We start from the raw sequence: 24,852 nt of genomic DNA on the forward strand, positions 1-24,852 counted from the left end.
GCGGTGGCCTGCGCCGGCCGGGGAGCCGTTACGGGCTCCCCCGCAGCTCCCGGCCGGGCCGTTCCGAGGGGAGGCCGCCGGGGCGCCGCGGGGCCCACGACCGCCGCCCTCGCCTGCCAGCAACCCGGCCAGCGGCACGGCCGGGCGGGCGGACCCCGGGCGGCGCAGCACCGCCCCCTCGCCTCCCCCGCGGGAGGTCAGGGCGGCGGTAGCGGAAGCTTCTCCCTGCTGGCGCCGCGTCGCGTCCTGTCCTGTGCCTGGCCCCGCCACCTTCCGCTCCCGTCGGCAGCATGACAGCTCCCGCCTCCGCCTCCCGCAGGTGACACCCCGCGGGCTCTTCCGCCTCGTATATGGGCCACCTGCTCTCGAAGGAGGCTAGCAGTCTGAGCCGGGACCGTCGCTGCCGCCGGGGGAGGAAGGTGCCGCCGCCGCCGCGCAGCCGGAGCTGCTTCCTGCGCGGGCCCTGCATGCTGTGCTTCATCGTGCACAGCGCCAGCCCGCCCGCTCCGGAGCAGCCCCTGCCCGCCCGCGACCCCCTGCCGCCGCCGCCCTACGCGGCCCTCGCCACCGCGGAGCAGCGCGCCGCCCGCCGCCTCCTCTGCCTGCCGCCCGCCGCCTGGGAGCCGCGGAGCCGTTGCCAGCGCCTCCTCCTCTCGGGCCTGCTCCCCTCGCCGGTGCGGGGCCTCCTGGGGCCGGCCAGGCCGCCCGGCGAGGTCGCCTCCGAGATGGTGTGTAAGCGCAAGGGAGCCGGCCTGCCCGCCTGCCCGCCCAGCAAGCAGCCGCGCTGCGCGGCCGCCGCGGAGCCCGAGGCCGGCTCGGCGGCGAGCGGCGGGGACGCGTCGGCCCGGGGCGCCGCCGGGGACAGCGGCGGCGGGGGGCAGCCCGCCTCGCCGCCGCCGCCGCCCCCCGCGCTGGAGGAGAAGGAGGAGGAGGAGAAGAAGGAGAAGGAGCGGGGCGGCGAGGCGGGCTGCGAGGAGCCGCAGGAACACCCCGGCGACGGCTGCCGGGAGCCGCTGCTGGCGCTCACCCCAAACATTAACCATCTGCCGCCCTCCATCCTCCTCAAGGTGGGTCGGGACGGGAGGCCGCGGGCTGGGCCTGCCCCCGGGGGGACCGCGGGGCTGCCGATGGAATGTGGTAGCCGGAGGCGGTGGGGCTGTGGCGGCCGGCCCTGCCCCGAGGGGTCTTTTGCCACCTCCGGCCCGGCCTGGGGCCGCGCGTCGTCCCCCGCGCCGCCACCTGCGGCGGCTGGCGGGGCCGGGGGGTGGGGGGGAAGCGGGGCGGCCCGCCGGCGCAGGTGCGCGAACAGCCGACCTCGGTCTCCTGGCGTCTGGGAGATGAACGGGGTTGTAGATGTGGTGTTTGGTTTTGTTTCGGTAGGGGTCTTCTACCTTTGTTCTGGTTTGTCGTTGTAAAAGGCCCTGTCAGTCGTTAGCTGTAGATGAAGACCGACAAAACTAAAACTATTCTGGAAGCTGCGCTGTAAATATTTTGGCTCGTACCGGTTAGCTTCGGAATGTGGCCCTCCCAGATACCTTCTTATATCACTGATGGAGTACACAGCAAGGGGGACAATCGCTCTATTTAGTGCTTCTGTGTAGGTCAGAACTACATAGATAAGTTTTCAGTGTTGATTGGGAAGAAGGTTTACCCTTCAGTCCTTAACTAGACTTATGGATTGTGTTGGTGGTTTTGTGTTTGGTTGTGGGTTTTTTTTGGGGGGGGTGGGGGGGGGGGAGCGCTGGTGGTTTTTGGCTCTGTAGCATCCTAGTCCATTATGGGACTTTTAACTTCAGATTTCTGACCAGGTGTCTTGTTAACTGGATTATACAGGTGCCTAAAGGCCTTCATATGCTGGGTTTTGATACAGATAGAATATCCCAACTATAATCCTTTCTCCAGTTGTGCCATTTTATTATAAGGAGGTGAGAGAGAAATACAGAATCATAGAATGATTTGGGTTGGAAGGGACCTTAAAGACCATCTAGTTCCAGCCCCCCTGCCATAGGCAGGGACACCTTCCACTAGACCAGGTTGCTCACAGCCCCATCCAACCTGGCCTTGAACACTTCCAGGGATGGGGCATCCACAGCCTCTCTGAGCAGCCTGTTCCAGTGCCTCACCACCCTCATAGTCAAGAACTTCCTTACATCCAATCTAAATCTACCCTCTTTCAGTTAAAAACCATTACCCCTTCTCCTATCACTACCTGCCCTTGTAAAAAGTCCCTCTCGGGCTTTCTTGTAGGCCCCCTTTAGGTACTGGAAGGCTGCTGTAAGGTGTCCCCAGAGACTTCTCTTCTCCAGGCTGAACACCCCCAATTCTCTCAGCCTGTCTTCGTAGGGTAGATGCTCCAGCCCTCTGATCACCTTTGTGTCCCTCCTCTGGACTTGGTCCAACAGGTCCCTGTTCTTCTTATGTTGGGGGTGTCAAAGCTGAACACACCACTCCAGGTGGGGGTCTCAGGAAAGCAGAGCAGAGTAGAGGGGGAGAATCACCTCCCTTGACCTGCTGATCACATTGCTTTTGATGCAGCCCAGGATAATGGTTGGCTTTCTGGGCTGGAGGCATACATTGCTGGGTCCCAGAGTCTTTACTAAACTTTTCACAGTAGATAGTGGAGACACAAGCCTTAATACAAGGACCAGAGAATCCATCCTTGGAAGTTGCAGGAGCCCGATCTTTGGTTTCTTGATGTTTCTTTCTCTTGATTCCTATCTCCGTGATCTCCTGACGCCGTGGTGCTAGTGCAGGAGTGGCTGTCACCTGTGTCTGTATGTGGGCTGACAAAGACAAGCCCAAAGAATCATTGTAGGAACTCCTAAGTAGGCTACTTAGAGGTTGCTGCCATGGGCTGCTCAGGTGCTGTTCCGTTGTTAAGTAGTTAACTCTCCCCTAAGTGAAGGATACAGGGCTGATGGAAGGGTTTGTCAGACTGAACTTGGCCTGCAGATCATCAGATGGGCCCTGCTGAGTTTGGAAGTTCATAGTGCAACATGCCAGTTGATCCTATTCCCTTAGCTGGGGAAGAGGGTGTCTTCATCAGTATCAGGGGATAAAAGAACTGCGGTTCCACAGATAAACAAACTTGTAGGTTGATTTGCTTTTCATTTGGTCACTGAAACACGTATCTGAAAAACATGACATGTAGTGGGCAAAATTTCATATTTAATCGTTGTGGATGAGGGTAATTACTTTGACTAAAGGGTAGTTTAATCCATTCTCTTTAAAATCTGAGGGGAACTAAGGAATTCTAGATAGGTCAACTTGACAGTAACCTAGACAGATATGTGAATGAAAAGAAATAAGGGAGCTGTTTGTAACCATGCAGTGCAGAAGATTACAAAACCTTGTGCTATTTACCACTAAATTTTCAAAACTTTGTGCTATATATCAAAAATCTGTCCCTATTGCATTTTCACTGGTATTTACTTCTGGAAAGCAGAAATAAATCTTCCTGTTATATCTGTTACCTCTTTGCAGTGCTGCTGTTTAATCAAAAAAGTTAACTGGTGTAAAATGGTCCGCAGACTGAGTGAACTTAGTAATGCCGATTCAAACACTTCAGATTTCCTTTTGAACTGTATTAACAGGAACTGAATGTGTAGAACATGGAAAGGAAGTTCTCTGCTGTGCTTGGTGCTTCTAAAACCTCTTAAGAGTACTGCATTAGCTTGTGAGCACTGGGGTCTCCTTAAAAAACCCACAGACAAATTGCAGAGGCATCAGACAAGAGCTAGAGGTCACGGAAACATGGCCTGTAATGGTAGTTGGAAGGTTCTATTCAAACTGAATGACACTTCTGTTCAGAAAGAAGACTGAGGTGCACTCTTCTGTTAGGAGAAAATTGATAAAAAGTTCGACTGTTTTCCTGTACTTGTCAAATAAAAAGAAATAAGCTTAATTTGGTGTGAGGGAAATTTGGGTGAGACACTTGGAAAATGACACAGTGTGAGAACATTTAAGTCTTGGCAAAGGTGGTTTCCTGTCTCTGGAGTTATGTGAGGAGTTAGGATTTTTATTTATTAATTCCCTTTTTAATAATAAGGGGAATGTCCTTATCAGGGATGTTCTAGGTGTGCCTGAACTTGCTTCAAAACAGAGAAGGAGCTAGAATAGGTGACCTTTTTGATGTCTTCTTTCTTAGTTTGCTGCTGTTATTTTTATAAAGAAGGAACACATGATGGTCTGCCGGCAGCAGAGACCCTGTCAGTTTTTAGCTTAGAGCTAATGCAGTATGAAGGGAAGATAACTGTGTGTGTGTATGTGCATGTGTGTAATGTATTTAACTTAAGGTTTTCCTAAATACGTTGCTATTATTTGAGGCACTACTGGCTTCTTTTCTTGCATCTTTACTCAACTTTTTTTACTTATTTTTCTCATTCTTCCCTTGCTGTAATAACTTACATGTTTGCTTACATGTTGTTATTATTGCTGTAATAACTTACATGTTTGCTTTTGATAATGTTGATAGGTGTCCTGGTTTCGGCTGGGATAGAGTTAACTGTCTTCCTAGTAGCTGGTACAGTGCTGTGTTTTGAGTTCAGTATGTGAAGAATGTTGATAACACTGATGTTTTCAGTTGTTGCTCAGTAGTGTTTAGACTATAGTCAAGGATTTTTTCAGCTTCTCATGCCCAGCCAGGGCACAAGAAGTTGGCACAGGACACAGCCAGGGCACCTGACCCAAACTGGCCAACGGTGTATTCCATACCATGGGACGTCCCATCCAGTATAGGAACTGGGGAGTGGGGGCAGGGAATCGCCACTGGGGTCCCCCAGGGACCAGGGGTGTCAGTCAGCGGGTGGTGAGGAATTGCCCTGTGTATCATTTGTACATTCCAATCCTTTTATTCCTACTGTTGTCATTTTATTAGTGTTATCATTGTTAGTTTCTTCTTTTCTGTTCTATCACTCTTATCTCAACCCATGAGTTTTACTTCTTTTTCCCGATTTTTCTCCCCCATCCCACTGGATGGGGGGGGAGTGAGTGAGCGGCTGCGTGGTGCTTAGTTGCTGGCTGGGGTTAAACCATGACAATCGGAAATGCAGTGCTGCTATCACTGTGCTAGCAGCACTGCATTTAAGATTATCTGAGTGATATAAAGTGGGTTTGATAGACCAGAGCTAGACTTTTGGTGTTGTCTTCTGACTTTTGAACGTTGGCATTTATTTTTAATAAACCTGAAAAGACTGGATATACATGTGTATTGGGTTTGTGTGGCAAGCTTTTGGTAGTGGGGAGGGGTTACAGGGGTGGCTTCTGTGAGAAGCTGCTAGAAGCTTCCCCTATCTCTGACAGAGCCAATACCAGCTGGCTCTAAGACAGACCCGCCACTGGCCAAGGCTGAGCCCATCAGCGATGGTGGTAGCGCCTCTGGGATAACAGATTTAAGAAGGGAAAAAAAGTTGCAGTGGGCACAGAAATGGCAGCTGGAGAGAGGAGTGAGAACATGTAAGAGAAACAGCCCTACAGACACCAAGGTCAGTGAAGAAGGGGGAGGACATGCTTCAGGCGCTGGAGCAGACCATGGTGAGGCAGGCTGTCCCTCTGCAGCCCAGGGAGCTCCACAGTGGAGCAGATCTCCACCTGCAGCCCGTGAAGGACCCCACGCCGGAGCAGGAGGCTGAGACCCCGTGGGAAGCCCACGCTGGAGCAGGCTCCTGGCAGGACCTGTGGCCCCATGGAGAGAGAAGCCCATGCTGGAGCAGGTTTTCTGGCAAGACTTGTGACCCTGCAGGGGACCCACGCTGGAGCAGTGTGCTCCTGAATGGACTGCACGCCATGGAAGGGAGCCACACTGGAGCAGTTTGTGAAGAACTGCAGCCCATGGGAAGGACCCATGTTGGAGAAGTTTGTGGAGGACTGTCTCCCATGGGAGGGACCCCATGCTGGAGCAGGGGAAGAGTGTCATGAGTCCTGCCCCTGAAGAGGATGAAGCGACAGAAACAACATGTGGTGATCTGACTGTAACCCCCATTCCGTGTCCCGCTGTGCTGCTGTGGGGAGGAGGTAGAGAATCTGGGAGTGAAGCTGTGCCTGGGAAGAAGGGAGGGGTGGAGGGAAGGTGTTCTGAGATTTGGTTTTATTTCTCATTACCTTACTCTGGTTGATTTGTAATAAATTGAGTTAAGTTTCCCCAAGCTGAGTCTGTTTTGCCTGTGACAGTAATTGGTAAATGATCTCTCCTGTCCTTATCTTGACCCACAAGCTCCTTGTTATATTTTCTCTCCCCGTCCAGCTGAGGAGGGGGAGTGATAGAACGGCTTTGCTGGGCACCTGGTGTCCAGCCAGAGTTAACCCACCACAATGTGTTTATAGTTACGCTGTATTTTTTTTTCTTTCTGGTCTAGTCAGGAGGCAGAGGCATCAAAATGCATCATTTGGATTGGACTTCATCCACAAGTTTATGGAGTCATTGTTGTAATACCAGCTTTCTTTCCTTCTTATGCTGCTGTTCCCATCAGTTTATCCTGTCTAGAGTTTGTGCCGAGCCTTACTTTTAGCTATAGCATTGAGAAAAATGGAAAGGGTTTTGAAACTGTGGCTCATGCAGGGAGATAAATGATCTTTCATTTCGGTCTTAATTATTCTGTAGAACTCCTCTTTCTCTAGCAATGGACAACACAGCAACATCTTCACACACACCCCCCCCCCCCCCCCCCCGCCCTGGAAGCTCAGTGTCACCCTGTGATTGCAGTAGGGAAATGAACCAGCTTTAAAACTTCACTGTGCTGTTCCTGAGCTTCTGGAAGTGCAGCTGGGGGGCACAGTTGTGAAGGAAAGGTGTGCCAATAGAGTAGTAACAAAAGCAAAGATAGTATGTGGACATTAAAAGTTCTGAAAGATGTCCTGATATATTTTGTCACTTGTTGCAGAATCATAAAAATAAGTGTTTTGCTTTCCACAGGTGCGTGTGTGTGAAAAGGTGGCTTTTGTGTAAGGATGTAGGTTTTCACATTATAAAATGAGTTATGTAATGAAGGAGACAAATTTGGAATGAAACTTCTGCTTTTCTTGAAGGCAGATAGGGGCCTTGACACTCACCACCTATGGCTGATAATACTTCTAATGTTTTTAGCTGTTGCTTGGCTTGCTGTACATCTCTGAAACTATGTATTATTGCATAGACAAAACTAATAGATTACAAGTTGTGCAGTGTTTGAATACAAAGTAAATGCAACTCTTGCTTTCACTTCCTATTCAGTCATTTGTTTCTTTTGCTCAGGGTGCCTGACCTGTGTTTGGCCTTTCACAGATTTTGGTATGTTTTAGTGTCTCTGTTTTTAAACTTGTGGTGATTCAGAAGCAGCACAGGTGTCTTTTAGTGAGACACAATTGGATGTCAGGGAGTAAAACTTTGAGCCCTTTCAAGTAAAGGTATCCTGTTTATTCATCAGAACCCTTTCTTTCCATTAGAAGGAAGGGTATGGTATCAGCATCTCCTGTCATTTCTTACAGAGAAAACTAAAGTTGTGTTTTGCATTACAGCTAAGGCGATCCATTGGCAAGTGACTGGCTGTTAAGGGCAGTGTCTTTCTCCCTTTTGTAACTTGTGGCTGCATGTTCCTGCTGCTAGCTTTGTGCTCTGTAGAGTGACCATGCAATTGCAGAGTGAGTTGATTCAGCTGGCTGACACCAGTCTAACATTGCAAAACTTTTCCTCAGCTTCCTGAAAAGACTTTATCTGGGTTCATTCACTAAATCCAGTGCAAAAATTCCGGTAACTAGGAGCAGGGGACCAGTGAACTGTTCCTACTAATGACAGTTTGCCATAAGAATCCTTGCTGTGATGTGAAATCACACCATCACTTTTCCTGGCAGACACATTTCTGTTGATCACAAGAGCATTTTTAGCTTGATTCCCTTTATGGGTGTATTGAGGGTCCTTTCAGAGGTGTGTGCCTTGAGTGCTTATATCTTTCCTATACTCAGGTGCTCATGAATCATTCATGTTTCCCTTATTCAGCTGGGTTTATGTGTGGATAAAGTGATGAAACCTCTTAAAAGCCAGCCAAATATTTCTGTCCTTCATTTGTCTTCTGTTGATAGATGATTCTTTCATTTTCTGAAATAGAACAAAACAACCTGTAGTAAACATAAACCCACTGGAAGCTTAATTTCTCTATGCCTGCAATTAACAAATACCGTGTTTAACAGTTCGTAGTAAAATGTCATGTACTAAGCATGTTCCTTAGAACATGGTACTTTAGAATTATTTTTGACAATGAAATTTGAATTAGTTGCTGAAAAAGTTTGCACGCAGTTGATGAACAAATGAGCAGTTTTCCAAGAATGAATGTATCAAATTCATTAGGCACCATGGAATGTTTGAGTTTACATTTTAATGTTCTTTCATTGTTAATGCCATGAACTTTTTGGTTTTGAAACAAATCTAGCTGAGGCAATGGAGTGAAACAATTTCATAGATACCTATTCTTGGATACAAGAGGTTGTTATTGAGAAGAGAAAGTTCCATTCACAGAAATATTTTCTAGTTAGATTGAAAGATCTTTCACATGAAAACAATGGACAGAAATAGGGGATGCATGGATTCACCTTTTAGAATATCTCATCTGCCTTGGGGCCTCTGGTCTATATTTTGTTCATGTTCATAAAGCTGTAACTTGTTCTTAAAGTTGCTAGTATCTTTAAAGAATGGCATTAGCGACCAGCTGAATTTTCTTGCCTCTGTTCCTGATGCAAAGCTTCTTAAGACTGTGCAATCAATAATTCTAACTCCTTGATTGTGTTTTTTAAAAATATTTAATTTTTTTAATTAGGATTGTCTTTTGAAAAGTTAAAATTCTTTCTTGAATTATGTTTATATTTACTTTATTTGATTTGTGTGATGTGAATTCTTGATTTTGCAAAACTTGGTGCTGAAAAATTGTGTCAGCAAATGCATGCACAATTTTCTAGTATTGTACTTTTTTCGTAGTGACATTCATGGGTGTGATTGACTTTTCATGATTTCCTTTGATTAGAAGTGCAGTTAGGTATCTCCACTTGACTGAACTTAGAGGAACTTGGTTTAAGGCCAAAGTTATCAAACGTTTGCAGATAACCTAATTAAGTTTAATACATGGATTTGTGATATTTAAATCTTATCTTTACTCTTTTAAGAAAAGGTATGTATAGGGTGTGAGTGTCCCGTTCCCCCCCCCCCCCCCCCCCCCCCCCTTCCTGCTGAAATGTCAACATTTAGCACAAAAGTTGAAAGTAGCCATTTTTGGATATGCAGCTTGAAATATCTAGCATATGTTTAATAGAGGAACAGTGGGAAAGCCCCGCTGTAAGGAGTTTGTATGATTGTATCTACCAAGGACATAAAATTGGGCTGTTTGAATTGAGTTCAGCAGATTGAACGTGGTCTGACTGAAAGCCAGCTATATCTATTAGTTGACATATGCTGTTCTGGGCATTGGACTTGGATTTGGATTTTGTTTTCACTATAGTCTTCAATGAGTCTGTATGAACACTTACTTTGAAGCAAGAGCATGACATTAAAGAACTGACTGTATCTGGAAGTTATGATAAGGCCATCACTGTTGAACATTGAGTGTTGATCGTTAAATAGGATGTAGCCTGGAGGCCCAGAAAGTCTTCTGCATCCATTGAATGGGAAGAACCCACTAATCTTAACTATCACTTGAAAAGTTGTAGCAGGAGGCACTGACATCTGCTTTAGGAACGTGAGCTGAAAAAGAGTGAGTTGAGAGAGAGGGAGGAAAGAGAGTAGGGCTTTTTTGTTTGCTTGTTTTGTAGAACTCTACTTCTTCTACCACTGCCTCTTGCCAACAGGAAAAAAAGTGTGAAATGCATCTAGAAAATACTATTAAATTTGTATTTTTTTTTCTTTTGAGAGTGCTGAAGGATATTTCAGTCTCTCTGGTGCTTGGAAGGAGGATTAGATGGGGAGTTGAGGGGGAGAAAGGGGAGTACTGGACATGTGTGTACATGCTTGACTACAGTTTTCAGGAATTAGGTGTGTTAACTAGTGGACCCACTCCCCTCAAAGTTATCTGTCATAAGGAGGAGCTAAAAGAACAGGCTCAGTGGTGGGAATGGTTTTAACTTTCAACTCTATTTATACAGCCTTGGGAATTAGAAAACAATTTTAAATTCAGGACAATTAAGCTGCTGTTGTCTGAAAAGCAGATTTGTCACCTGGTGTGCAACGAGCCAATAGTCACATACTTGGGAGATACATTATTTATTTCGTATTTGCGCAAAGATGGGTGCTAGGTGGTAATTCCACAAAGCTAGCACACCCTGCAGTTAAACAAGCAAGCAGCTTACACAGTTTTAGATTCACCCACTTAGTTTCCAAAATCCTTCCCCCAAGTCATTATTGGTAGTTGCTTATCTGCCACCATTTCTATTGGGCTAAGGTTTTCTCCCCTTTGAATTAAAAGCTGTTCTTTTATTCTACAGTGCATACTCAAGGAGTGTGTGTGGGTAAGTCTTCTAGGTCTTGAACTGAGTTGGTGGTGGCCATCTCCCCCTGCTGCCTTTACTTTTCCTCTAGTTCATGCTTCTTTGTCAATCATCCAGCCTTCTGTGCCTTCTGGATGTTTCCTTTTGATCAGTTTTTAGTTCCTTCTTCAAGTGTGTAGTTGCTGGCAAAGGCTGCATCTTTATACAAAGTAACCAGGCCTACATAGTGAAACTATTGAGTAATGGTCCTCTTTACAGGACAATGCATTGTGTTTAACCCTGAATTGAGCAGTGTCACCGCAGTTAGGCTGTAACTCAAACATAGGACTACCCTGCCACAGTATCAGTATATATCTAGAGCATGAAACTGAATTAAAGGATGGTGAAGGTCATCAAAGTGAGTTGCAGTATTTTATGCATTAGTGTAGTATTTTAACCAGCAGCTAAGATAATCCCTTAACGTAAGGGTGATGTGCCACAAACTGGAATATGTATAAGCTTTGCTACTAAATTCCATTTAGTGTAATTCAATAGATCTCCTTTTAACAACTGCAGGCTCTGAAGAGAAATTGATGTTTTACATGTCATTATTCAGAATCCTTTTATAGTTGGAAACTTTATAGCTGCTGTAAGCAACAAAACCAGCAAGGCCATCTTCTTGAACATGTACTGCTTGTCTAACTTCCATGGCTGCTCCTGTCTCTTCTGGAACATCTGCAAGGACTTTGTCAGCAGCTGTTTTTCCTCCAGTGGCTTTGTTCTGATGGTTGTTTCTCCAAGAAGTCAGCTTGCAACACTTAACTCTACCTGCAGCGACAAGTAAAGAGTGTATAAGTACAGCGTGGACTAAAACATGACCACAAATGCTTTCAGACGTTTCTTCCAGGATAATACTGTCTGTGCAGAAATACTGTTTGTGTTAAGTACTGAATCAAACGTGCTTCTCTTTGGTTTCAGCATTGCTACTACTGTGTCTCATGCAGTAGCAAAGCAGTCTGTGATTTGCGAGGTCTTTCAGGTTTTGGTAGGATGGAACAAAAATTATTTAAGAGCTTTCATATAATGGTGGCAGCTGGATTAGCGACAGTCTTTTCTACTCTGTGTTTGCTATGTTCTTGTTTTACAAACTGCAAGCTCTTGTTTCTCAAAGTGAAGGTAGTATTTCCACAAATAAGCATATCTGTTTCCCACTGTAGCAAAGATTAGTTAAAATATTTTTATAATGCCAACCTCGGCATCCCTTCTTAGTATTAACTGGAGTCAGTCTGATGTCTGTCTGAACGTTGCCTTGCTCTCTTCTGAGGTTTTTGTAACTGTTAAAAGATGCAGTCTTCTGTTTCATCCTGGTAGTAGGAACTCAAGTTTCCTACTGCTTTTAGTATGTTAGAATTGCTGAGAATCATCAGACTGTCATCTCTTTCTAATGCTTAGAATTACTCTTTGGCAGTAGGAATGTCAGATGCCAAATTACCATTTACTAATTAGTACTTTTTCCCTTCTTGACTAGGGGTGATGGTATTTTTTGGGTGCTGATCACAGCCACCTCCTTGCTCTGTGCATGGATTCACCAGTACAAAGAACTGCAGGGAGGAAGCAGGCACTGATTGTTTCATCTGCACTTCTGTCTGCCTGTGGTCAAGTGATTCCCTAATAAGAAACATCCATTGGCTCTGGTAATGGTCAAGCAAAGGCCTGCAGGAAAACAGTGTTCGCGCACAATCTTTCAGCACTGCGAGGAGTCTTACATAAGAGATTGTGAGTTTTTCATAGCTGGAAGATGATGATGGGAGCGATAAATGATAAATCTTGCAAGCATTTACAGAAGGTGGTGAACTTGGGTTGTTTTTCATTTTTTTCTTTTCCTTATATTTTGCAGATCTTTTAGGAAGTCAACCAACTCCCCTTCACCAAGGGGTCTTACAGGGATATACATATTTAAAACTCCTAAGCTAAGCCATCTCCTATAACAAGGGGACAGTAATGGTTGTTATTGTTGACAGTTGATTGTCTAGTCTGTTATAGAGACCACCCAGTGATGCAAATTCTGTAAGTTACCAGGTATTATTTTCCAATGCTTTATTATCCTTAGTTTAGAAGCCTAACAATTTTTGAGACTAATTGTCCTACCCACCACAAAGAAGATGAAAGTGTTGTTCTAGTTTGTTTACTCTCTTTGCTGTTGCTTTTCCTTGGTTAAACAGTCCTAGTGTTTTCTTGGAATTTTTTCATGTTTTCTAGACCTTAATGCTTTCCTATGGACACTGTCCAATATCTTCAGATTTTCTTGAGAACGTTGCAGGGAATGGCTATTGTGCTTCTGCTTAGTACTTGATGTCCTCATCAGTTGAGTGGGAGGACTGTTTCATGTTTTGCAGTTTGTATTCCTGTGTAGATATCTTAATGCCATGATTGCCTTTTTTCATTATAGGATGTCATGCAGACTGAAGTTCACTTGTTACAGGGTACCTTCATATGTAACTCTTGACAGACCTTTTTATATTTATTAAGAAACAACAGTACTTCTGAGGAAGGGCTGAATATAATAAATGTAACAAAAATGTATGAGCCTGCCATAAAGGAACAGTTTATTCTTTTTTGCAGGCTGCTGTAGTGCTCAAAACCTTGGGGTATAAAATGCTAATTCTATGCTTAAGTTTCCTTGTATGACACTGATTTGCTCTGCTGATCTGCTCCACCATCCTATGCCCCCTTCCTACAAGACTGATGTTTTTGTACCTTTATGACTCTTCTTTTCAGTTCAGTTAGGAAAGAGAAGGAAAGGTTTTTGTACCTGAATCAGAATGGGAATGAAAACACCTTTTAAATGGCTTGCAAATAACATTGTGCTAGTATTTGTATTTGTAATTCCTTAGGTATCCCATCTCAGAAGCACATTCGAAATTTGGTCTAAGAAATGAGTGCTTAAGTAGGATACATTCTACTGTTGGTTGTGCCAATGTGACTTATTAATGTTGTCAGCTGTTATGGGTTGTAGGTTTTTTGTTATTGTCCTTGACTAATCAAGTCAGGGGCAAGTTCTAGAACTGTGTGTTGCAATGCACACTAATACTTTTCTGTCTTTTACAAGAAAGGTTAGTAGTAAAATATTTCTGTCTTAAAATATGATTACTTCTGACAAATAATATTTCCTTCCGTTTCTTTACAGATATTTTCCAATTTATCCCTGAATGAGCGTTGCCTTTCAGTGTCATTAGTCTGTAAATATTGGCGTGAACTCTGTTTAGACTTTCAGTTTTGGAAGCAACTGGATCTCAGTAGTCGTCAACAGGTACGAAGGTGTCACTGTGGAAAAATTATGTTTTGTTGACTCAGAACTTGTTCTCAGAACTTGTACTCTTGAGCAAAGGTAAACAAAAGAAACCCATAAAACAGTGATGTCTGTGCTTTCAGGGATTTTTTTCTGCTAGAGACTAAAAATATCTGGACCCTTAGATTAACTTCTTTAAATGTAGCTGCTTTTGTCTAAGATCATTTGTTAAACAGTGTAAGGACAAGTGCTGTTTGAAAGGGATTGTGGGTTACTTGTCTAGGGTCCGTACCAGGTAGTGGTATTTCCATTCATAAGAACTATCAGATCTCATATTAATTGAAAGACATACATGAGCTTTTCTGAGGATGCTCTAGTTTTGAAGAATGATCACCTAACTGATGCTTGCTTTGTTTGTTTTAACAGATTTTCTTTAATTTTTCTTCAACTCATGTGTCTCCTACTGGTCAGAAGACAGATTGTGTCTTTCTAGGCCTTTAGCCAATCCTAGAATTAAGTATGTCTGGGATTCATGGATTTCATTTGGTGAGATCCTTACAGAGTCTAGCCTTAGATTGTTCTGGGTAACTTTCCTCCTTGGAATACTTTTCTAAGGATGCCCATGTTGTTTGGCCACCCCCTTGAGGTTTCTTGTTACTTAGCTACTTTCAGAGGTTTATAAAACAATTTCTTGAGAGTTTCATGAAAATATAGGGTGCAAGGGAACAACTATTGGAGGGTCCCATTTGAAGAAGCAGCAACACGAACTCATTTATGTTGGATGTAAAGAATGTACATGCAATATTATTTTCAGATCACCAATTCATTAGAAAGCATGCAAGTTGTCTTGCTTCTAGAGTTACTAGTTAACCTATTTCTGAACCACTGTTACATAGCAGATTGTCTGATTTTTCTCAAGTGACTCCACACTCGGACCAGAGGTCCATCTTTTTGCTCTGTAGGTACTATGTGTCAAATAAGTCTTTCTTCTTCACTGTCTTGAGGTGTAGCCTTATTTCTACTACAAAGGTGTTTAATGGTTTTGTCTGTTGGGTATGTTGGGATCTCACTAAAGTTTATCAGTTGTGGCATTGCCCTAAGAAAAATATCTTGCCAATTTTTAATTGAGTTCCTAAACCAGTATTAAGCACAAATGTTATCCTTCTCTGTGTGTGGGGAGTGTTCGGTGGTTTGGTTTTTTTGGAGGTTATTCTTGGGGTTGTGTTCCTTTTTTGGAGGGGTTTGTTTAGGTATTTGTGGGTTTTGGTGGTTTGGTTTTTTCGTCGTGTGTGTGTCCCCTGCCCTAATTTGTCATGTTTTCTAGCTGATGAAATAGCAAGAAAAAAAGATTAGAGTTGCTACTAATGGAAAAGAGATTGAATGCAATTTGTTTCTCAACTGTGTAAGAGAAAAACAAAAGAGATTTGTGTTGCTCTCTTGCCCTCTTCAGGCTTAAAGCTAAATCACATGTATGCTAAGTGGTGGATAAGTATTCCTGAACAGTTTTGTTAGAAACCTCAGGTCACCTCAGGTTTTTCGAAACTGAACTTTTAAAGTGAGGGAGTCCTGTGCATTGTGTCTTACCTGCTTTGGGTTTTTTTTGTTTTGTTTTGTTTTAAGTTATCTTGAGCATGAAGAATATCTTATGTTTCTTACCTGCTGTGTAGGACTGACTTTTAAAATAACTGACATGTTAGGTAACTATGATGTGTACAGGTACAAAGTGGATAGAATCTTTTTTTTCTTCAAAGGAGCTCTGGGAAAATTGTGCAAGTATCTGATTTAATGGTCTTTCATAGACTAACACTTAAAACCAGAATACTTGCATATTTTAAAACTGAGCAAATAACGGGGAAACTTTTGGTTTTTAATTAGCTTTATGGTGTTCTTTCCTTCTCCTCCCTTTCGTTCACTGCTACCTTAGGTGACTGTTTTCTGTTGTTAAGAAGCTAATTGTTACCTGTATCACTGTACTATTTGTCTGCTGGCACCTGGTTTTGGATGATTACCAAAGCCTAAGTAAAGACCTGTTGCATTTCAGAGACATATACATATACATTTACTCCTCTGTAAATGCTACCTTAGGTACATAAGTAGAGTGCTGCTGTAGAAGGGCCAGCAAATCCTTTTCTTCTAAAGGCTGAAGAATTCTTTGTCTAAAAGAGGACCATTAGCTGTTATTCTCTCCAAGTGCTGGAGCAGAATTCTTTAAAGGTAACTGTAAAACTGATTATACCAGTATGCTGTTATCTTGGAAAACAAATCTTTTCATTCTCCCAATACCTTATGGAAATGTATCTTGCAAATAGTAGTTCTTTGTGTTAATGAAATTAAAGATGTTTATGAAAAAATTTAAATTTGAATATTTGGGTTTTCTTTGCAGGTCACTGATGAGCTGTTGGAAAAGATAGCATCAAGAAGCCAGAATGTTACTGAAATCAATATTTCTGATTGTCGCAATGTATCTGATAAAGGAGTATGCATATTAGCAATGAAATGTCCTGGGCTCCTAAGGTATACTGCCTACAGGTGTAAACAGCTTTCTGACATCTCTATTATTGCAGTTGCCTCTCAGTGTCCTCTTCTTCAGAAAGTGCATGTAGGCAATCAAGACAGACTCACTGATGAAGGCCTAAAGCAGGTAACCATCCATTCCACAAATTTCTTTTGTAAATTTAATATCTTTCAACTTCTTACCAAGTGCAAAAAGGGACATGGAAGAAGGTACCCTCTTCTAGGTTTAATTAAAATCAGATGACCTCTACTATTTTAAAAGTTGGTTTATGGGCATATTTTTTTGGTGCAGTAATGCTGTTCTCTAGAGACTGCACACACTTTTTTTTTTAATATCCAGGGATTATATGATCCCTTTTATAATGAAATCTCCAGTTCAACATCCTGTACTTCACCTCTGGCTGATTAAGTTTTCCTGAGCTTGTTGCTATTTGGAACCAGTGTTTAAATAACTCTTTTTTGCATCATGAAGGCTGAAGGTGACCGAGAACTTTATTTGCTAGGCATGCAGGAAGGTTTCATCAACTCTCTCTCTTGTGTTAAAAGGAGCATTTAGGGTAAGCTGTGAAGTAGTTATGTTAAATCAAATATGCTATCAATGGTCTAGCATACAGGCATTGTTAGCTATTTATATGCTCAATAAATAACTTGGTTCTTACATGCTGCTCCTAGCTCCATTTTGTTGACTGTAGTTAGCAACTTCATTTTGTCATGCATGTAATTATAATCTTTCTTGTTTGTGTTACAAAACCTGTAAAGAAAGATAATTTTTAAGGTGGGGGGGTGTAGAAGCAGAAAGAAATCTAAACTCCCAACCCTCCAGTCCAGTCAAATCCTGTTGTTTTTTTCCTTTATTCTTAAATACTTGCTTTGATTCCATTAATTGCAGCTGGGTTCAAAATGCAGAGAATTGAAAGACATTCATTTTGGGCAGTGTTACAAGATCTCAGATGAAGGAATGATCTTTATAGCTAAAGGCTGTGAGAAGTTGCAAAGAATATACATGCAAGAAAACAAATTAGTAAGTACATGTCATGATTTTCTTTTTCCACAGTGTTTTCATTGTCAGAGCTTTCTCTTGCTTTTTATCTGTTTAAAACTTTCTTCTGAATAGCTGCTTTTTGTCAGTGAATTGCTTAAAAATGTTCTCTATCTGTGAAAACTTAGGTTCTACAGAGATAGCTCAGATGACTCAAAGTACAAGTTAAGTTAATGCTATTCCAAATACATATTAACTTTTGGTTTCAACATGAAGTTCCAGGACTAATAGTTTAGGAGATGCCTAATTCGTGTAGGAAAATGCTTAGTCTATATGGAATGTTTCTTTTGTTTATACCAGTACATTTTTCTACAGTAAAAAGTACAAACTTACTAAACTAAAAGATTTTTGGAGGTAGGGTTCTTGATTACAAATAATACACTCTGATAATCTTTTCTTGAAATATGTCACTTTCTCATCAGGATGCAGTTGAGAAAAGAATGTGGCTGTGCTACTAGAAGGAAGTTGCTGAGGAGTAATGAAACTATCTTGTGTCCTAATTATAAACAGTCTTTGAAATCATGGTTTCTAACGTTGAAAGCCAGTATCTACTAGATAGTATAGTAAAGCACTGGGTTTAATTTTTTTGGTTTTTGTTTTTTCTTGCAAGTAAGTAGAAAAATCTGCTTGCAGTTGAATTCTTAACTATCAGGTAATGTCAGGGTTATAAGCTTTAGTTTGAAAACTGCTGAACTGGAACAAATAAATACGTTTGTAAGAAAACAGCATACCTTGTACTCAGAGTCATTTGACATTTGGCTTCAAACAGACAAACAGATACTAATACATAAGGTGGTTCATTCGAGAATATTTTCTACTTCAAAAAAAAAAAAGAGCCATTTACTTGTTTTGATCAGAATTGTGGGAAGTTGAGAAATAGATCATGACCAAAACTGAGATCTCAAGACAGTTCAAATGCAGAAAAATGGTGTGTCCCCTTCTCCCATATCAAAACAAAATCTGGAATACAGTAAAATTAGTCCTTGTAATATTTATCTTAGGACAAGAAAATCTGTTAATTAAAAAAACAGAATTGAAAGTCCCAAGAAGCCTTGAAGGAAAGCATACTCATGCAAAAGTTAACTGGAGAAAAGTAGGGAAATTCAAAGCATTATTTATCTTTGAATGAAAGAGGAAAAAACTTGTTGTGAATATTCAAGGTTTACATAATTGTACGTGCAAGATTACTTAACTGTACATAAAAATTATTGTATGAATAAATACCTACATAAGTTCATGATCATTGGAAAATATGTGGTTAAGGTGTTAATTTGACCTTCCTTACAAATATGTCTTACACTTCTTGCCATCAATGTTTTTATTCTCTTTATAGTCTGAAACATAACCCAAGAAGCTGACATTATAACTATTAGCACTTAAAAGTTTTGTGTTGTTTTTTTTTATCTGAAATGTCATTGAAGTTCTCAGTTGAAATGGGCCATAGGAAGTCTCTTGGTTTTAAGACAATCAGGAAGGATGTTCTTCACTTGTACTTTATTTGGTTGCCTCCTTTACTGGAAATGTAACATTGATTCTTCATTGGAAACAAGACAAAAATCTGTACTCAAATAGGAAACTTCTTTTAATGATTTTGTCACTTCTGAAAATTTCTCAAGTGACTTATCAAAACTAACCTTATGCACAATTTTTCATGAATGTAGGTTTTTTTAATGTCTAGTGTTATTTAAAGCTGCTGCCCAATCTTAATTTTTCAGGAAGAAATAAACTTGTGGCACACTTGGGTTAGCTTTGTAAAGTCCAAATTCTTTTATCTTGGTCTAGAAATGTAAACATGAAATTATAAAGTTGTTATGAATTCCAGGGTGCTGAATCTTTAGAATAAAATAATACTTGAATGATTCCACTAGATCATGCTGCAGAAACTGATGTGCTTTTCCCTTGCTAAGGGCAAGAGACTTTCAAATTTTGCTGGAAGTGTAACTGTGTGCAATGAACCAAGACAGCTTGTAAGAAGTTCTCATGCAGTTGCAAAATAAAAAATTTTTACCTTCCAAAATAACAATAATAAGAGATAGGAATTGTTTAATGCCCCAGAGTTACCTTAAAAGGGAGTAATGGTTGGTGGCAAATGATAATCCACTGTTTGATTTGCCAAATTCTGTGGGTTACATTTGTTTTTAAGACTGCCTCCTAAAATAAAACTACTGCTAATATTTACTGTGGCACATCTTACTTCCTACTCTTTTGGTGAAGAAGGTAGTTTGGGGAAATGTGTGTGTGTGTGTTTTCGAAATAACTAAGTATTCTTTCTCTGAAATCAAAATATTGTGTGGCAAGAAAAGTGTACTTGACATATGAGGGCTTGATTTCTGTATTTGAAGTTCATAGATTAGATTGTCAGTTTGCTGTAGGAAAAAGACTCCTTTCTTCCCGTGCTTCTCCCCCCCTCCCCCCAACATCTTCTATAGCTTTCATGTAAATACTGTACATTGAGTCTGTGTGTTTTGTATTTTCTTGTTTCTTCCTTTTTCAGAGATGCTCAAAATCACGTGAATCTTACAGGCAATTTCTGTTACTTTCAAAATGTGTTGTCCATTATAGATGGTACATGGAGGCTGGGTTTTCATGTAGGCTTGTCTCAGACTGATGGATTTTATACTTCAAAAATACATCTGTACAGAGGCAACCAGCAGCTAAATAATGCCTTTGTGAGTGTTACTTTACAGTGAAACGTGGATCAGGCAACACAGTTCAGTTGCTTCATCTGTTGCTAAGTAACTTCATTATCAGACTGCTGAGCAGAAACAGAGAAGGAATTTATGTTCTGATTGTTTAATATACTAGGTATTTCACAGAAAAGTAGACCCTCTTCTTTCTTTGAAATGCTGATTGCATCATGGTAATAAGTGAAAGCTGCAAATAATAAATGTGTGCAAAGGATGTGTGAAGAAAAAGTTAATGTTGCAAGGCTAACTTGGCAATACAAGGTTGTTGTTTGCAGAACTGTTTATGATTTGTACCTCTTCAAAATACGTTTATTTTTCCTCTGTTGTTTGAATGGAAGAGTAATTATATGTGAAGCCTCTTTTCTGAAGCATACTGGTCAAATTGGGAACCAAGTGGAAAAAAAAATAATTTGTAGGACTTGCAAAGTGTGCCAGTATGTTGATTTGTCTTTCCTTATCTGTCCCCAAGCAGTCTGATACAATCAAACAATCTCACAGAAATTCAGTGTGAATGGAAGAACAGATTACAACTCTGTCCAGACAAACTAAGAAATTTCCTAGCTTCTTGGTTGAGTTTAGTTGGAGTTTTATTTTATGGTCATGGCTGGAATTGAATGCTATGAGTATAACTTTCATGTTTGCCTCCTATGAATGATTAACGTGAATGTGTCTGATGGAAGATGAATTGGTTGATTTCATTGTTAACTTTCTACCAACCCCTTTTTTGTCCTTCCACCCCATATAGACAGTACATAGCTTAAGCTGCAAAATCAGAGAACTCTTCCACACTAATATGCAGTACTCACTGAGACATGGAGTAGGGCTATACTTAACCTGAGCTGTCAGAGAAAATTAACACTTTGCATTGCAGCCTTCACTAACTAGAAGAATGGAGCCCTAAGAGGTTTTAAAGGTTTTATGATTTCTTTGTAGAGAGATGCAGAACAAGTTTGTGACTATAGTACACCCAAAGGGAAGGATTGTTGCTAGAAGCAATTTTGTACAGGCAGTGTGTAAACTCTCCATTTGCTCATTATGAATAGGGTGGACCTAGATTTGGGAGTTCATTTTAGAGCTGGGAAAAACCTTCTCCAGTTAGCTATGTTGATTTTGCACACTGATTTCTTTTTTCATTGTCTTTCCTTAACTGAGTGACTTAATGGTGAATGTTATAATACAATGGTTGCTGAAACTTAACAGGCAGGAGTTACAGATTTCTACCTCCCTATTCCACCCAGTGTCTGTGTTTTTTCATGGTGAGTTAGATGTGGATGAGGAGAAGGAGCTTCCAAAGATAAGGGAGGTGAAGTTTTAGATACTACAACAGGATGACAGCATTCCTACCTCTATACTTTCTTCCCTTTTTCTCTTCTCTCTTTTCCAAGCTTGTTTAGGGGTAGATGAGAAATACTGCTGCAACTAAGCTACTACCGTTGGCTGGAGCGTTGGCAGCATTTCTCCCTTTCCAATAAAATGATCTTGTGAAGTAGATGACTTAAAGACAAATAATTTGTCTGATGTTTTCTAGATATGTTCATGAAGATGGTTATGGTCTAACTTGATCACCTTTCTAGTTCCTTGTTTGTCTTTTGACTTTATCCAGGAACAGTATTTACCATGAGTGGAGGACATTTCAAGATAACCAAATTTTGGCCCAATTGGAAGTGTGTTTGATAATCTTTTTTTCATGCTTGATGTGTAAGAACATTTTTATAGTAAATATTTTACAGATAATTATTTAATGATGGTTTTAAAGATGAGTGTTCTGTCAGTGTAGTGCCCACCTTTGCAGTTTGTTGGAGATAATGCAGAGTAGAAATTCCTGTTAACTGTGATGCTATGTTTGATAGAAACTATAATACTTAAGATATGTGAATAATATACTTTTTTAGTTTCAGTAAAAAAGAATTAAGATAAAACTAAAATGTTTGTTCTAGTCTATGTCACATAATTAAATACTTATCATACACTTTTAAAGTATTGACTGGAATCAATGTACAAAAATTTATAGGACAAAATAAACTTAATTTTCATGTTTTCTGAATAATCACAGCATAGTGTAATCTGATTTATTTATGCTTATCTGTTTTACTGAGATTCCCCCCTACCTCCCTCCTATTTTTGACTTTGGGTAACAGTTACCTTTTTCTTCTTCATACATGTCAGCTACAAACCACTTCAGCAGTGTGCCCGCTGCATGACACAGGGTAAATGTGGAGACGAGGGAGTACTTTGCCTTGAGTTTAGTCCAGGCAAATAGTTTGAGGAGAAAAGTCAGTGTTACGAGGTATTTATAAGCTGCACATCAACTGATGATATGAACTACTGAAGTTTAGAATACATAGAAATACCTTACTTTTTCACTGGTAACAAGTAAATGAAAGAGACTTTTGGGGAAAAAGATTCCTAAATAATGTGATTTCTCTGCCCTTCACCCCCTCCCCTCAACATATGCCATATACTTTTTAAATTTTTACACATAATTACTTAAAACTGTTCTTCTGCTTGGGGAGATTTCAGAAGAAGGATCATTTTCCCATGCTTCTTTGTGAATACTTTCCTAAAATACTTTTAACTAGCTTTTTTCATTTTTTGGAGGTTGTGAAAACAACTGTAGTTGTTCCAGACTTTTCCCCTTCAATTATTCTTTTTTACTTTTATAAAAAACTCATGTTCTCCAGGAAAGTGCTGCTGGTTTTCTTTGTAGACAGAATACACATACAGGACTAGCTACTTGCTAAACATGTGCATACATATTAAGGAGGATGCCAATACTGAGATTGGTTTCTCTACTGTATATCGTAGCTTTGGACAATGATGCTTCATCTTCTTTCAAGTATTAGATTAGAGCTTTCTAAAGCAAAAACTTACAGATGACATTGTTGGTAGTGTTTGCTAGTAACAATAAAGTCCCTTTTGTATTTTAGTTTGTCAAACATGTTACATATGCACCAAAACCTACTAATGTACTGTAAAAATAATATTCAGTGCTTTAAAAATGAATTGAACAACCATACTGAAACTAGCTGGGATATGGGAAAACATGCTTTCATAAGAACTGTTTGAGACATCTGTTCAGTATTAATAATCCTCATCAAAAAGTTAGTCTTTCAATAAGCCCTTCTGAAACATTCACTTTGTTTTTACAACAAAATAAAATGGTTCTATCATTTCTTTGGAAATCTTACTGGTACAACATTGTTTCTCAGAGTTTGATAATTTTTTTGCTCTTTTGTTTGTAACTTGCATTTTGACTTGGGCAGTTTCTGTAATACTGTTCTTAAGGTAAAACATTCATGGTGAGTTTGATGTTAATAGAAGAAAAAAAAGTGAAGATTGTGTGCTCGTGCATAAATATGTATTTGCTCTAAAAGCATTTCAACCTGTGCAGGTGTCAGACTTTATTTTCTATGTAAATGTTTCTGAAAATAATCTGGCAATAAATATAATACTTTGTTGTCACCCTTAGGTGGCGGTATTGACTTTGTAGTGGTAACAGGTCTTCGAGTTCTTGCTATAGGGAATTACCAGTACACAGCAGATAACTTCTGAATATTGTGCTGGTTCCACAGATCCTGTTTTCTCTTCGGTTCAGCTGCCAGGATCGCTATCTAAGTAGTTCTTAAATGTCTTCAGACTGTTAGCATAACAAAGCCTATTCAGCTAAATAGTGTTTGACTCTTGCAGTGTAGTTATGTGTATTCTTACTGAAGCATTAGAAGAGGTTTGCTTTGTGTAGTTCATTAAAGATTAGCAAAGAGGAAGGAGAAAACTGGTAGAATTTGGGATATTGTGGGATATTTTGTATTCTTTTAAGATAGAATGAGTCTGAAGAACATATGATGGAAATGCATATATCTTGGAACGGGTTGCCCAGAGAGGTGGTAGATGCCTCATTTCCTGGAAACATTGAAGGTCAGGTTGGATGGAGCCCTGAGCAACCTGATCTGGTTGAAGATGTCTCTGCTTATTACAGGGGGGTTGGACTAGTCGACCTTTTAAGGGCCCTTCCAACCCAAACCATTCTATGATCTATACTAGATATACTGAGTATAAAGTGAATTATGTGAAACTAACTACTACTGGAGATCCTGAGTGAAACCTTGGAGAAAACTAACTATTGTTCCCTGGTTTGCTTTTTACCCATTCCTAGATAAGACCACCTTCTGCAACATTTAACGCAGTTTTGAACTTGTGGCTTCTTAAATGCCAAGAATGCCTTTTCTGGGCATGTGTACTTAGGAATACAACACAAGAAACTTTTTGCTTTTTAAAGCAAATTATTTTGTGTGCACCCATGTCTAATAGTGTGGATCTTCTTAATTACTACATTAATTTTATTTTTTAATAATGTAAACCAAAAGTACTTCAAGTGTCTCACTCTTCAGTTATATTTCAATGGTATGTGTCAGAGAGGCAAACTAATTTTGGTTAAGCCCTTGGTGTCAGATAGACTAGGAACCCCTTAAAGCAACAATTTTCAGCTTAATACTTAACACCACATTTTGGGTTTTAAATGCAGTACCTTAAGTTATACTGAAAGTATTTTTCTATGCTGTATTGTTCAAAAGACATCTTATCTCCGCAGGAAGCGATTTTAGTAAAGAGTTGCAAGGTGTGGGGTTTTAATTTTTTTTTTTCTTGGGTATTTTTTTTTTTGTTTAACCTTTGCTTATGCTTTCATCTTTTTGTATGATTTCTGTCCCCTGTCCTCCCCCCTCCAAATGTTTGTCTTCAGTGGTGAAGCTTTGTATTTAAGCAGGTCAAAGAAAATTTCATTTTATCATGAATTCAGTGTTTGTGAAACTCTTCAGACTGACAGCATTGGAAACTGAAGTTGTCTTTTTGTCCACTAAATGGGTACAGCGTGAGCAGCAGCAGCAGTGCAAGCTTTACCCCACTGC

At 40.8% G+C, this 24,852-nt stretch overlaps 1 protein-coding gene across 5 annotated transcripts in view; it reads left to right on the forward strand.

The window, feature by feature from the left end:
* Positions 1 to 224: 224 nt before the first annotated feature.
* The window catches only part of FBXL17 (F-box and leucine rich repeat protein 17), a 335,309-nt gene continuing 310,681 nt past the window's right edge, over positions 225 to 24,852 (forward strand). For all 5 annotated transcript variants that reach the window (XR_007505105.1, XM_049795631.1, XM_049795632.1 and 2 more), the window contains exons 1-4: positions 225 to 1,067; positions 13,607 to 13,729; positions 16,092 to 16,349; positions 17,112 to 17,243. Coding sequence is in view for 4 of the 5 variants with exons in the window: in XM_049795631.1 (XP_049651588.1) it covers positions 351 to 1,067; positions 13,607 to 13,729; positions 16,092 to 16,349; positions 17,112 to 17,243 (1,230 nt within the window). In the remaining variant the exon portion in view is untranslated. The remainder of the gene's footprint in view (positions 1,068 to 13,606; positions 13,730 to 16,091; positions 16,350 to 17,111; positions 17,244 to 24,852) is intronic.

The sequence above is a fragment of the Accipiter gentilis genome, chromosome Z (genome assembly GCF_929443795.1).
Source record: "Accipiter gentilis chromosome Z, bAccGen1.1, whole genome shotgun sequence".
NCBI classification, from domain to species: Eukaryota; Metazoa; Chordata; class Aves; order Accipitriformes; family Accipitridae; genus Astur; species Astur gentilis.